The sequence below is a fragment of the Dreissena polymorpha genome, chromosome 10 (genome assembly GCF_020536995.1).
Source record: "Dreissena polymorpha isolate Duluth1 chromosome 10, UMN_Dpol_1.0, whole genome shotgun sequence".
In the NCBI taxonomy this organism is placed as follows: Eukaryota; Metazoa; Mollusca; class Bivalvia; order Myida; family Dreissenidae; genus Dreissena; species Dreissena polymorpha.
This window is the reverse complement of record NC_068364.1, coordinates 21709448-21723756: the sequence shown is the minus strand read 5'-3', so window position 1 is coordinate 21723756 and position 14309 is coordinate 21709448. Positions and strand designations below refer to the sequence as shown.

General features: G+C 35.1%; 2 protein-coding genes across 2 annotated transcripts; one reads left to right on the top strand and one right to left on the bottom strand.

Moving 5' to 3' along the window:
* Window positions 1-619: 619 nt before the first annotated feature.
* Window positions 620-6631, top strand: LOC127848364 (ATP-dependent DNA helicase RecQ-like). Its single transcript, XM_052380786.1, has 2 exons — window positions 620-1150; window positions 5389-6631. Exons 1-2 carry the CDS (start codon window positions 696-698, stop codon window positions 6197-6199), a joined length of 1266 nt encoding a protein of 421 aa, XP_052236746.1. The 5' UTR covers window positions 620-695; the 3' UTR covers window positions 6200-6631.
* Window positions 1595-13131, bottom strand: LOC127848363 (uncharacterized). Its single transcript, XM_052380785.1, has 7 exons — window positions 11871-13131; window positions 10995-11165; window positions 9909-10081; window positions 9463-9604; window positions 5200-5351; window positions 4661-4935; window positions 1595-3720 (listed from the first exon to the last, which is right to left on the bottom strand). Exons 1-7 carry the CDS (start codon window positions 12903-12905, stop codon window positions 3644-3646), a joined length of 2025 nt encoding a protein of 674 aa, XP_052236745.1. The 5' UTR covers window positions 12906-13131; the 3' UTR covers window positions 1595-3643.
* Window positions 13132-14309: the final 1178 nt, after the last annotated feature.

The following is a 14309-nucleotide window of genomic DNA, read 5'->3' as shown; positions in this document are numbered from 1 at the left end:
TTTCGATTGATAGTTATAATTGAAATATTATCTTATAAAATATAATATATCTGCCATTTTTGTAAATGTATGTATGCATTCACTTCTGATGTTTTAATATATTTATTTAATGTATTGTTAATGTATTATATGAAGCATTTAAATTGACTCTTAAACAATCTTGAAATAAAACTGTTGTTTTCCCATTGAACAGATGTTACAATCAAAGGTGCGAAAGTTTGATTTCACACCTATACGGTATTATTCACACCTATCTGCCTATATATTATCAGTGGGACGAAACGTCCAATGCCCTCCTACACTAATATCAGTGGCACGAACTGGTAGTGGCACGAAACGTCCAGCACCCGATGGTGACGTCACTACGTTATTGTCACCTCTATCCTTAGACGCATCACGCACCTCCATTTGGAGGCATTTATGACTACGACACAAAAAAGTCCGCGGATGAATGACGAATTTGTTTTAGAAGTAAACACGATTGTTTTGAATTAGAATTAAATTGATATTTTGTTCAGTATTATGGTCTTACGTTAGTATCAATTAATATTTTCAACAATTTTGCTCTTTATTCATTTTTTTTAAAACTGTACTTTCACTTTCGGTTTTTGAACAACATGGATCCGTTATTGACTAAAGTTTGTAATGAAATAGGGTTTTCAAAACCGCTTAAAGAGTGTCAGAAGGAGTGTCTGATGCATGTTTTGAATAGACACGATATCATGTCTATATTGCCGACTGGGTATGGGAAAAGTCTGATCTTTCAAGTGGCTCCATTTGCATTGAAAGAAAAGTTCAAGTTGACTTGTTCGGTTTGTTTAATTTTGACACCCTTAAACAGTATCATGATGGACCAGATCAATGCATTGAGCAAACAGGGAATAAGTGCGTGTTGGCTAGACTATAACTGTCAAAGTGGTCAGACCGCAGCAAGTGTCGAAGACAGTTCTGACGAGGAAGATACTGCTAAGGGCGAAAGTGTTGTCAATGTACCTTTAGAAGATATAATTAAAGGAAAGTACTCATTGGTGTATTCCCATCCAGAAGCATTTCTGAGCACAACAAATGGAACAGCAATATTGAGTGCATTTGAGAGAGATAGAACTGTTTCATGCATTGCTGTTGATGAAGCCCACATGATCCTTGAATGGTAATTTTCCCAATTGTATGCTTATTTTAATGAGGTCATGGTGGTGTAGTTGATGAGGTGTCTGCCTAGCTATCAGGAGTTTTTGGGTTCGCTCCCTACTCGGGGACCGTTCTCATTATCTCCCCCATAAACACATAGTACTGGTTATTCCCAGGAAACGGACTCAATAATGCCTATAATGCTCTTAAGGGCGCTTGGCAACATACATAGATAGATTATATTCCATAATCTATCTTTTTTCATAAAATGAGTTTTTATGATCATGCAGGTTTTGTGTTTGAACCTCGCAAATTTTCTTATACCCAATTTCCATCATATAATCATCATCATAATCCGCAGCAGCAGCATTACCATATACATCATCATCATCATCATCATTAGCAACTGCAAAATTGTGTTGTATGACCAGAATTTAATGCAAATACAAAAAACACAACCATTACAATGGATAAAACATTTTAATAATTCCAAGAAATTCAATCACTGTTAACTCATGCATACTTAAGTTACATACATTTTTATTCAATATTTTAAGACATTTATATTAAATCAAAAATGATATACATCATGTATGTTCAAGATGCTGTATTGGAATCTGAAATATTTGAATCTTTTACTTGAGAAAAACAACTCGAGATCTCTAAAATGGAATGCAATGACGGTCTTCATATTTAACCCTTTGCATGCTGGGAAATTTGTCGTCTGCTTAATTGTCGTCTGCTGAATTTCTAAAATTAGCATTTTCTTTGAATTTTTTCAAAGAATATTATCAGAATAGCAAACAATTTTGGATCCTGATGAGACGCCACGTTCTGTGGCGTCTCATCTGGATCCAAACTGTTTGCAAAGGCCTTCAAAATTTGGTTCCCGCACTGAAAGGGTTAAGCTAATTTTATTCACACAAAGAAGATATAATATTAATGCCATATCTCCCGGATTTACAGTATTTCATATTTTTAAAACTGTAAACATAGAAAGACTTCATGGAATGACAGACCTAAAGAACTGTATTTGCAAATAAAGATATCAGCATTTTCTTTGCTCAAGGCTGTCTGTAGAATACTTTATTATGTCCACAAATGTTGTTTTTATAATGCGCTATAATACATATGGACAACAAACTATAACAAAAATTGTAAAAAGATTATGCATGCATGTAGATAGTTGTAAAAGTGAACATTTATGAAATGTATGTACCTTGCAGAATGTTTGCCAAAAATGATAATACAACAATATTATACTACAAGAAACATAAGCATTCATGAAATGAATCAATCATTAAAGTGGTGTCATAACATTTATCTTGATATGACATATAAATCATTTGAAGTGATTAAATTACGAGCATTTAAGTATCATGAAACACCCAAGCACAAGGACTTCACAGAATGTTAACATTAATAATAATGTTGCTATGGAGACTGTGATTTAGAGGAGATAAGCAGCATCATTTGACAAACATCATACATGTACTATTACTAGCCAATCATTTATTTGTTAAAGTAATTCGTCTGAAAATCCCTTCCTCCTACAAAATATTGGAGGAAAAATCTTACATTACACCCTAATTCTATTAACAAGAGCACCGCATAAGGGTGCCACGCTCGGCTGCGAAAGCTTGCCGGATTATATTTTTTAAAGGTCACATGACCTTGACCTTTGATCTAGTGACCCAAAAATGGATGTGTCGTGTAGAATTAATCAAGGTGCATCTACATATACAATTTCAAAGTTGTAGGTGGAAGGACTTTGATTTTAGAGCCAATGTTAAAAACCTTTACAAGGACGGCGGACACGGCGAGCTGGCTATGACAATACATTGGGTTTTCTCCAAAAACAGCCATGCTAATAGTCACCATATTAATCAACATGATCAAGTTTGTTCATAGCTTTAATACTGTGTCTAATTACAAATTCCTGAAGCTTTTCCTTTTCCACTTCTCCAATGATGTTTGCTGATAGTTTATTAAAGGATTCCATCTGTCTACTCCTGTTTCCTTTGAAGGGTCTTAGTTCTCTAAGTTTGGTGCTTAGGACAAACAGGTCTTCATTCAATGATTTTGATTTCCTTTTCTTTCTTTTAGCCCCGCTGCTTTCAAAACCAGCCACAAGCTCACTGACAACTGGTGCAGCCTTTGTAACTCTCATCATTGCTTTGTCTGTTTTTCCAGCACCAAGTCCTCTAATCACATGCTTAACTAGCTTTATGTTGTTTTCTTGTTGCATATCGGCTGGTTTATTTTTTCCTGGTTTGCCTTTACGATTAACAAGCAGGCCAAGTTTAACTCGCACGCTATCATATTCCGACAAAAGACATTCTGTTTTAGTGATGAAATCTACACACTGTATTGCATATTTGGATTTGCAGGAGGATAATCAAATGAAGAGTGGAATGAATCGCTTCATTAAGATACTGATCATGTTTATATCTCCTGCCTTTATCACTTCACAGAACACCATGAAGTCAATAGCAACCCGAACAATGCTAGTGCTCTACTCTTGGACATCATCTTCCACTTCTTCTTGAACATTTTCTTTCTGTGCAGGGACATTGATCTGGATGATGTCACCTGAAAAAGACATTACTATTGCTGTTAAAATGGAAATGACTTGAGTTTTGTTCTGATCTGTATCAAGGAAATGTAAATTTAGGAGACTGCAACAATCATTGGAAAGAAAAACAATATGTAAAAACATATAGAACAAGGCTATTGTCAAGCAATATGGTCCCCTACCAGCTCCACCATTGTCAAAAATTCAACCATTTTCATAAAAAAAAATGTGGTAAAAAATAGCAACCACAATTTATGACGTTGAAACGAAATGTTATAACGAGCATAATGTCCATATTGACATCTATCCATGTTGCAAGTTTCATGAAAAAATATTAAAAACATTTTAAGTTATCGCAGGATCCAGAAAACCACCATTTACAGCAGTATTTCTTGTCTATTTGTTGCCATAGAGTGCATGACGTGCATAATGCCCATATTGCTTTCTATCCATGTTTGAATTTCATGAAAAAATATGAAGAACTTTTAAAATTAACGCAGGATCCATAAAAGTGTGACGGACAGACTGACAGACAGACTGACAGAGCGCAAAACATAAGTCCCCTCCGGTGAAACCTGTAGGGGACAACAAATCCACCCTGTTAAAAGAAATTAATTTCTATATATGTTTATTTTAGGGGAGGACAAGTTAAAAAAGGTCATCTAGTGTCCCAAAAGTAATTTGAAGGCTGTAAACGAAGTGCATTCATTTAAGTAAAGTTTTCTGTTAGAAGTCACAGTGGACTTTACTTTTGACCTAGTGACCCCCAAAAAGTGTGTAGCAAGTAGAATCCATCAATGTGCAACTACACATGAAGTTTCAAAGTTTGCGGTGGAAGCGGTTTCATTTCAGAGCCAATGTTAACTTTTTTGCGGGAAGCAAACGACAGAGGATCTTTCTCCGAAAACAGCTAAGCTCAAAATAGAACAACAAAGTCTTAGTTATACAAATCCTTACCGTTTAGCTTGAGCTGGATGGTTTTTCCCGCATTCTCTGCAGAAATGGCGACATGATACAAAGTACCCTTGTGCTTTATCGTGACATTCATGTCTGGTGCCGGTGGTGCTGAGGATGTACCCACTATCTTATCAACAACTGGGCTGACTTTTTTTTCAAACCATCTTCTTTTGTTAGATGCTGTCATTTCTTGAAGGTCAGTCGGTAACATTTCCTGTATGTCATCAGGTTTTTCTAACCGAAGTGATTCACATGTCAGTTCCTTTAACAAAGCTCTGAAACACAGACCTATCATAATGTAGGTACCTATTAACATAATTGTTGGGTTTTACAGCCCAATGTTCAGTATTTCAGATCATGGAGCGCCACAAATTTTATTTTGGCTAACCTCATAGGAATATAAATTGCATTTTGACATAATAGTTTATCACAGGCAAGTGAAGCAAAAATGTAAATATTAATTTTTAATTAACAAAATAAAACACTTCTAATAAATATGTTAATGATAAATGGCAATAACATGAAGACAGAGAAACTACCTCGTAACAGTAATGAGGAAATCCTTGTGGGCTTCATATCCATTAGCTTTTACATCACCATTTACATTTGTTCTGTGGAGAACAGCTCTGTAGTTGGCTAGGGAGCCAGCCTCTCTGGCAGTTTCTGTCTTGTAGAATGTCTTGAAGATTTTCTGAAATATGTTAAATATTCATTATTGTTCATTTTAGGGGAAATGACTTCAGGAAAGATTTTGGCAGGATTGGCTCTGATCTTCTGGCAAGGTTTACAGACATTCCCATAATGGTCTTCACTGCTACAGCTTCCCCTGATGCCCAGACAAAAATCTGCAAAAGTCTTCAACTAAAGAGTCCAAAAATAGTTTGTATGAACCCTGATAGAACAAATATTAAGTACATAAAGATTGAACGACCTCCATCCTCAAACACTGATGACCATTTAGACAAGATCCTTGAACCTATGGTGAGCCAGCTGCTAGAAGAAAAAGATAAATATCCATTAACTATTATTTACACAGACACAAATGTAATCAGTTATGCATATGCCTTTTCTGAAAAAAAGATGGAGAAAGATCAGTACTTAGGAGAGAATATCCCAGAAAGTAGACTTTTTGCTCAATACCACATGAACTACACCGAAAAAATGAAGAAATTCATCGTGAGTGAATTAGGAAAAGAAAACTGCAAGATAAGACTTATTTTTGCTACAGTAGCATTAGGTATGGGACTCAATGCACCCCATATAAGAGTTGTCATACACTACAAACCACCAACCTCCATAGAAAGTTACTTCCAGGAAACTGGAAGGGCTGGAAGAGATGGCCTCCCAAGTAAAGCAATTCTGTACTATAACAATACTGACATTCGAAAAAACAGACCAGGAATTCAACAAAATATCATAGATTACTGTAAAAATGACTCAAGATGTTTACGAGAAGTTATGTTGAAAACCTTTGGTTGCCCAAAAAGTGAAAACATAAAGGACTGTTGTTGTGCATGTGATGAGATGAAGAAAGAATAAACAACTACCTCCAGTAAATCCTGCTGGACATGAAACAATTCCTCTATGACTGGTGTGAACTGTTCCAGACGATCATTTCGAGTGTGAGTACCAGCCCTGAGATGACGTGCTGAGTCAAATGTAAAACGTGTTAGTTGGTCACCACCCAATGGAATGGTTGTGTTATTCTCAAATTCTTCCCCTGAAACCAGATTTAAAAGGTTTTATGTCCTGAATAGTCATTAACATTGATAAACTTTTCAGTTGAAAACATATTTTAAAGGATTTTCATTTTTAGAAGTTTTCAATTTTGGATGGTAATGAATGTAGATCTTAAATGCAATTCTGTTGTCATATTCCATGAAAGTACATGTATGCTGCCATTCATTCAATATTTGCATGTACATGTATAAAACACTCCTGTTAAAACATACAATACAATTTAAAATTGCTTGTTTGGAGTGGTGTTGCAAGTATTTCAGCTTTAATTAATATGGAGGTTGATATTTCAAATGTGTTGTTGTACGCGTACTTGTAGCAATTTCATGGTATTTTTTTATAAGAGCACAGTAGATGGTGTTTTGAATAGTAACAAGACATCATTATCTACAAGCAATGAACTGATAAAATACAAAATATAGGGCTTTTCCGCGTTGTACACATCAATTAACAGACGCATATTAACCCTTTCAGTACGGGAACCGGTATTTGAAGGCCTTTGCAAACAGTTTGGATCCAGATGAGACGCCACAGAACATGGCGTCTCATCTGGATCCAAACTGTTTGCTATTCTGATACTATTCTTTGAAAAAAAAATGAAGAAAATGCTTATTTTACAAATTCAGCAGACAACATTTTAGCAGACGACAAATTTCCCAGCATGCAAAGGGTTAACATACTCTTGAAAATCACACATACAAGTTGACATTACACTTTTGACATCTAAACCTCTTGAATGACAGGCACATGCATAGGGGATAAGCATTAACAATAACGCTAAGGAAATATGGGTGATTCAGGTAACACTTGACCTACCCTAATGTTTCCTGCGTACTTAAGCATTTTTTTATAGAATTTAAAAAAGAAAACCATGACATAACTAGGCATACTATAATATTTTAGAATGAAATAGAAATTCAAGTAAAAACCTATCAGATAGTTGAAAACAAGAGCACTGCTTAAAGGGTGACATGCTCGGCTGCGCAAGCTTGTCAGATTTTTTTTTAAAGAGGTCACAGTGACCTTGACCTTTGACCTAGTGACCCAAAATGGGTGTGGCGTGTAGAACTCATCAAGGTGCATCTACATATGAATTTTCAAAGTTGTAGGTGGAAGCACTTTGATTTTAGAGCCTATGTTAAAGTTTAATTAAGAGGTCAAAGTGACTTACACCTAGTGAGCCAAAAAATGGGTGTGGCGTGTAGAACTCATCAAGGTGCATCAAAATATGAAGTTTCAAAGTTGTAGGGGGAAGCACTTTGATTTTTAAAGCTTATGTTAAGGTTTTAGCACGACGCCTATGGCGGACGGCAGACTGCGGAAGATGAGCTGGCTATGACAATACCTCGGGTTTTCTCCTAAAACAGCCGAGCTAAAAAATCACTTTAATGACTTCCAATAGTCCAATTGAGCAACATTTGACAACGAAGTGACTATGAAAACATGTCTCAATGTCAACAGCAAAATAATTTCAAAAATAAAGAAATAAATAAGTCCCTTCTAACCCTAGGCTATTTTTTGGGAACATATTACCTGAACCACACATATATTTTTATTTTGCATAAAAGCTATCAATTGCTTGATAGTTAAGGTAATAATAAAAAAATATGTATGTTTGTAGTACTTAATGTGACCAACTATAAAAACGCAGTGACATAATATTAAGGTCGGATTATCATCAGCATACATATATTGAACTATGCTTATGATAGAAAATTCATGTAAGAAATCACTGTAAACAAAATCCTACCGACCAACTCAAGTCAAGTAACTGCAAATATACAATTTAAACGAAGTAAACATTTGAGCCACACCAAGCAGAAAATTCAAATTAGTACTTAAGTAATTTGAAAGATTTTCATGATTCAGTAATTTACAATTTATTATTATTCACTGATATATATTCAGTCTGTCGTATTTACAAAAATGTACACATTTCCATAGCTTTAGACATTATGTTACCTTTATTTTTTGAAATCATAAAACAGTCAACACACTACTATACACATTCAGAACAAAGAAAGACTGTTACTTTGATTTTAGGGGTGTGGTGGGAGGTTGGAGCTAAATCGAATTTTTTACCATGTAAATAAGACCAAAAGGGCCAGCTTCATGTTGACAAATGGTTTCTTCAATGAAGCCATTTTATGATGAGACCCATTTCTGCTTGGCTTGGCTCATTTTTTTCAATTGGTAAATAAGCAACAATAGTAAACAATAACTCCTGAAAGAAAAACTTTTTTGAAACTAAAAATTGCAACGCAATACCTCTTCCAGCAGATGTATAAAAAGACTTCAAAGTCTCCAACATTGTGTCCATAATTTGGACACAATATGGCAAGGATTTAGGGTCTTTCATAATCACCTGAATAGTCCAGACAAAAATACATTTAATGATGTATTTTTTTACTGTTTTGTGAAAATGTCCAAGATTTCATTGCCACAATTAATCTACCGGTAGGTAGAAACAAGAGCTGTGTTTGAGAAAAACAATGCCCCCTACTGCACTTTGAAGCCGCACGGCAGCTATTTTGTAAAATAAAGACCATTGACCTTGAAGGATGACCTTGACCGTTCACCACTCCAAATGTGCAGCTCCATGAGATACACGTGAATGCCAAATATCAAGTTGCTATCTTCAATATTGCAAAAGTTATGACCAACCTTCAAGTTTTGGGACAGACACACACAAACAATGACAGACATACAGGCCAAAAACAATATACCCCCGATCATTCGATCCGGGGGAATAAAAGTGTGGACTTTAATGAAATAATAATCATGTATTTCGATTGCGACCATTTTGGATCCAGATCAGCCTGCACTTGAAAGGTCAAGATCCAAACAGTTGAACAATCAGTCAGTACTTTTAAGATGTTCAGGGAACAGTTTGGATCCTGACTAGACTCTGCTTGAAAAGGATCTTGATCCAAACTGGTCGCAATCATTTTAAGGCCGCTTTTCGTGTGACGAGTCTCAATTATATTATAATATTTCTTACTTTTATATAATTTAAGCTCCATACTCAAAATTAGCAATGATATAAACAAGATATCAATACTTACAAACATTGGATACACTTCTGTAGGTCTGTCGACTACTTTTCTGTACTGATGGTTCAGCACTGTAGGAACAACTGAAGAGAACGCTGAAAGTGCTGGTACATCTTCAACCAGAATCCTCTTCACCATCCAGGAGTAGCAATTTCTGTTAAATTAAAACAAAATAACGGTGCTTGTGCTCTATTTCTGACTGCAAGCAAACACATATGTGACAGTATTTATAGAATTTAATAATTTAAATCAACATATTTCAAAATTTATTTTTATAACCAACAAAAATTGCTATTAATACAAGGTGATTTTTAAGTGATAACTAGCAATAGCTGTTTATTTACCAATTGGATATTTCTTTGTGAGCCAAAGTAAAAGTATTCATTATGATTTCAAGAGGAAAATAAACCTCCTAATTATATACATGAAATATATTTACTTAAGAATGTTACACAAACCTTAATGAGGTTTTTTCTTCCTTTGACAAGAAGAATGTTGTTGCGTCTGGGCCTTTAGCAGGAACTACCTTAGGTTGGGTACCGAGGCCTTCGAGGTCTCTAGGGTCAAATCTGTCTATGATAACCGACCAGTGAGTGTAATGGTAATCTCGATTACTACTTCCATACCTAATCTGTAAACAAATTATTTAATGAAATCTTTTCACCTTTTTGGGGGTTCATTATCTTAAAGCAATTGGTTGTACCCAGTTTATTTACATGTACACAGGCAGTTTCTTACCATATTTTGTATTCTTACATTATACATGCTAGTTAATAAACATACACATTTTTATTTTTGCTCTCCAAAGTTCCTAGTTCATTTGTGGGACAAAAGAAACTTGACAACAATAAATGGATTGAAAAGGGCTGGTGCAGAAGCACCAACCGGCATTTATTAATTGTCTAATGCCAAAGCATTATTGAAACATTAAAAAAAGGAAACATAGTACCATAAAGTTGGACTAAATCAATGTCCTGACATATCATATTATGCAAGAACTAAATATTGTATGACATTCAATATCAACATGTATATTATGCAAGAACTAAACAATATATGACAAACATTGAACATTAAAAATAACAATGTGAAACAGGAAAATCACAATGAAATTGACTTAAAACTTATCGACCAAGGAGGAGGGGGAGGGATGGTTGTTAAAATTACAATTTAAAAACAAAACAATGGTCTGCGCAGTGCCAGTTCTGTTGAAGAATGATGTAACATCCGTTATAAGAGTAGGTTACACTGCAGTAACTAAAATTGTTAGCAAAGGTTGCACACCAGTAGTGTAAAACACGGGGTAGCACGCTTCAAATATAAATCAATTTATAACTCCTGTGTCTTAAATTATTTTTTTTCAGACAGTAAGTTGAATTTATGAAACTCTAAAATTTCTGTTGAAACCCAGTATAAAACAGATACCTTTGAAACATAATGAAGGTTTGAGCAGGTATGGACACTGGGCATAATGGACATTATAAACCTTTCTTTTTTCATAAGTGATAATAAAATATTCAAAATGAATTACTTGCTTTACAAACCTGATTGGCTTTAATTCTCCCATCAATATTATCCACTGTTATCTTCAGCGTCTTTCCTTGGTTCAAAACAGTAGTGACTTCTCTTCCATTTATCTTGCCAAGGTCATCTAACATAACCAACTTGGTCTTTTCGGGGATGCTTAAGCCAAAAGTGTGCAGAAGTCCAAGCAGCTAAAAATGCAATAAATTGTGTAAATAATTGTGTAGATAAAATTAACATTAATTTCAGAGATTGCTTTAACCAAACAAATTTATTCTGAACATATGGCTCAAATGAATCATTTTTATAGTTAAAAATAATACAAGAAAACAATAAGAATGAACCAATTTTTTGCTTTTTACTCTATAGAAATTGAGGTGTGCCATAGGAAAAGGGACCTTAGAGCAAGTGTTTGGATCCAGATCAGCCTGCGCTTCATACAGACTGTTCGTCTAAAATATTTGTTTCACTGTCTAACCAATCAACTGTTTGGATCAAACTATGCTTTCAAGAGCAGGCTGATCTGAATCCAAACTTATCAATAGTTGCTCTATGATCTCTTTCCTGCGATGCTGCTAAAATTGAGGTTTTTAGCAGTGTTCAAATTGCTTGTGTGGCAGCCCAAAAAGTTGCCCTGAACTTGGATCACAGAGTATACTCAATATCTTGAAAATAAGAGTTCCGCTTAAGCCGGTGCTAGGCGCACATAACCTGGTGTTGTTCTCCATTTATACCAATCATGAACATACCCAATCAGTCTGCTATTATTTGCTAACTGATTTATATTTTACAATCATATTGATAAAATAATAAATATAGCTTCTTTTTTGGTCACTTGCATTGAAAACAAAAACAATTAAAATACATGCATGTTTACACAAATTAAAAAGCCTTACCCCATTTCCTGCATTGTATCTTATGCAAGAGGCAGCCATGCATTTCTGGAATCCAATAAGCTGATTGTTTCTCGCGTACATAGCCATGGCATACATGCCAGCAATAATGCGGCTGTCTTCAGGCATGGCCAGATGGACAGGACAGGCCATAGTCATCAGGAAGTCTAAAGCTCTGGGACACCTCTGATGCATTTCAAACAAAATTTGGTGACAGAATGTCTGAGGCTTAATGTCCCCCACTTTTAACCTCAGCACACTGGGCTCTGTCTTTCTGCATAGCTGGTCCATTTCAAAAGATAATTTCATCAGAATGATTTGCCAGAGTCTTTCAAGTATCACAGGAATTTCCACAATAGCTGCAAGCATTTCTTCTGCACTTGTCTTTCCATTGATCATATTCTCAGTAGTTTCTTGTAGGATTTCTTTTGCCTCCTGAGTGATTGGCAATGGACTTAAGAGTTTCTTCTTGTGTAAGAAATATACTGACACATTTTCCTCGGAATTAGGTTTATCCTTAAGTTCCTTCACTGAGTATGTATGCTCAGCATGGGAGGTGGTGGTTGGTGCTGCACTGTATAAATGATCAGGTGGAATAGGCAAGTCTAATTTAAGTGTACTTGTTTTCCTATAACATTCTTTATCTGACTCTGGATGATTTGCACTAAAAAGTTGCTTTACACTTTTTCTTGGCTTTATTGGGGTAAGTCTGTTCTGTACGAATCTTTTGACAGTCGGCGAAATAGAGTGTAATATCATGCGCTTTTGCCTTTCATGCACTGATTTACAATCATTCAAATTTGTCTTCAGAACCGATTTCATTGAAGAAACTTTATCTAATGTTTTCAGGCACGATTCACACATAACAAATTTAGACGTGTTTACCTCCTCCAAATCACACCCCAAAACTTCAAAATGTGACTTGAAACTTATATTCCTCATAGCTACATTGTTTATATTCCTTAATCGTCCTTTTGTTTGGCTGTTGCACGTGAAACAATGCCTCACAACTTTAACCGGGGTAGATGCTGAAGCCATTGCAACGTGTTTAGTGAATATTTAGTTAATATTGAAATTATTACAATAATGGACTGGCTTAACAAGTGTCTCCTTTTGAAGCACAAAATGCATACAATACTATATTATAACTAAGCCGGTTAAATGGTGTCTGTTTTGGATAAAAATCAAATACCATAGTTCACTTCCGTGTTCATTATATTTACGGGTGCCATGCTGGAAATAGTCCGTTTCCCACAATGCTTAGCGCGTATTCACACAGGTCAGTAAGACCCAATCTGAACGCATCGGACAGTGGGCTACACCACACCGTCTCTCTGATGTACGAAGGCGGCCGTCATATTGGATTTGGAACTACTTTTGGAAACAAGATGGCGGCCCCACGGTTTCAAACCTGACGTAAAGAAGAAACAGTAAAACGTGTTGTTTGTAGCTCGTCTATTTCAAGATTACATTCTTTAAATAATATTAAATGTAAATCTGTGAATTCCCACAATATAATTACACTTGTTTAAATGGAAAGTTTCCAGTATTGACATTGAGTACTTCATCAAGTTCATGTAAGCAATATAAATTGCCGCAATAACGCCAATAGAGTCTTTTGATGATTTCTGCTTTGGCAGACTATTGGCTCAGATTTATTCTGAACGCGAATAATTTCAGCTATCCTATAAATATGAGGTCGATACATGTATACATCGGTAGATTACGTCTAATTATTTGGACTATGGCATTAAGTTAATTTTAAATTTTCACGTTTTGGTAAATTGAGAAAATTTAAAAACAATGTTTCAGATTCGCATATTTTGGTTTTAGTTATGATATTTGCAAGGAAACAGTAATACTGAACATTTACTATGCTCTAAAATAGCCATTATATGCATCTTTTGACGATTTAAAAGCCTGAAAATTATAAAGCGTTGCAACGCAAAGCGATTGAATAATTTGGAGAAACCTGTTGTTGTCCTTATATTTTGTGAAGCTATGAAGATTGCTTATTTATAGTATAAAATACACCCTTCATTCAATAAGCACGGATGTTTGAGTAGTCTAAATGGTAGACCTTAAATCCAGGACTCTAGGGGTCAGTGGTTCTAGCCCTGATGAGGGCTACTTTTTTTTCCTTATTTTAATTCTATTCTTGATTTTTAATTGGCACCTTTAAATTGACTGTTTTCGTTATAATTTGTGACACCACAAGGATTGCTTACATAAAGTATAAAATACATCACTCATTGTATACACATGGAAGGCCAAGTGGTCTAAGCGGTAGACTTTTATTCCAGGGGTCAATGGTTGAAGCCAAGTTGAGGGTTACTTTTTTATTTTATTTAATTTTAATCTTGTTTTTTATTGGAGCTTTTTAGATCGAATGTTTACATTTATCAATATTGCAATTAATGACACAAATAATTTGGGAGAGTT

Bases quoted from the DNA above. Each gene is read 5' to 3' on its own strand.
- LOC127848364 (XM_052380786.1), top strand. From the start codon at position 696: ATGCATGTTTTGAATAGACACGATATCATGTCTATATTGCCGACTGGG. The intron at 1,151-5,388 runs GTAATTTTCCCA...TGTTCATTTTAG, and splicing joins GCCCACATGATCCTTGAATG to GGGAAATGACTTCAGGAAAG.
- LOC127848363 (XM_052380785.1), bottom strand. From the start codon at position 12,905: ATGGCTTCAGCATCTACCCCGGTTAAAGTTGTGAGGCATTGTTTCACG. The intron at 9,605-9,908 runs GTTTGTGTAACA...TTAATTTAACAG, and splicing joins GAAGAAAAAACCTCATTAAG to AAATTGCTACTCCTGGATGG. The intron at 5,352-9,462 runs GTAAGTATTGAT...AACATATTTCAG, and splicing joins CAGAAGTGTATCCAATGTTT to AAAATCTTCAAGACATTCTA.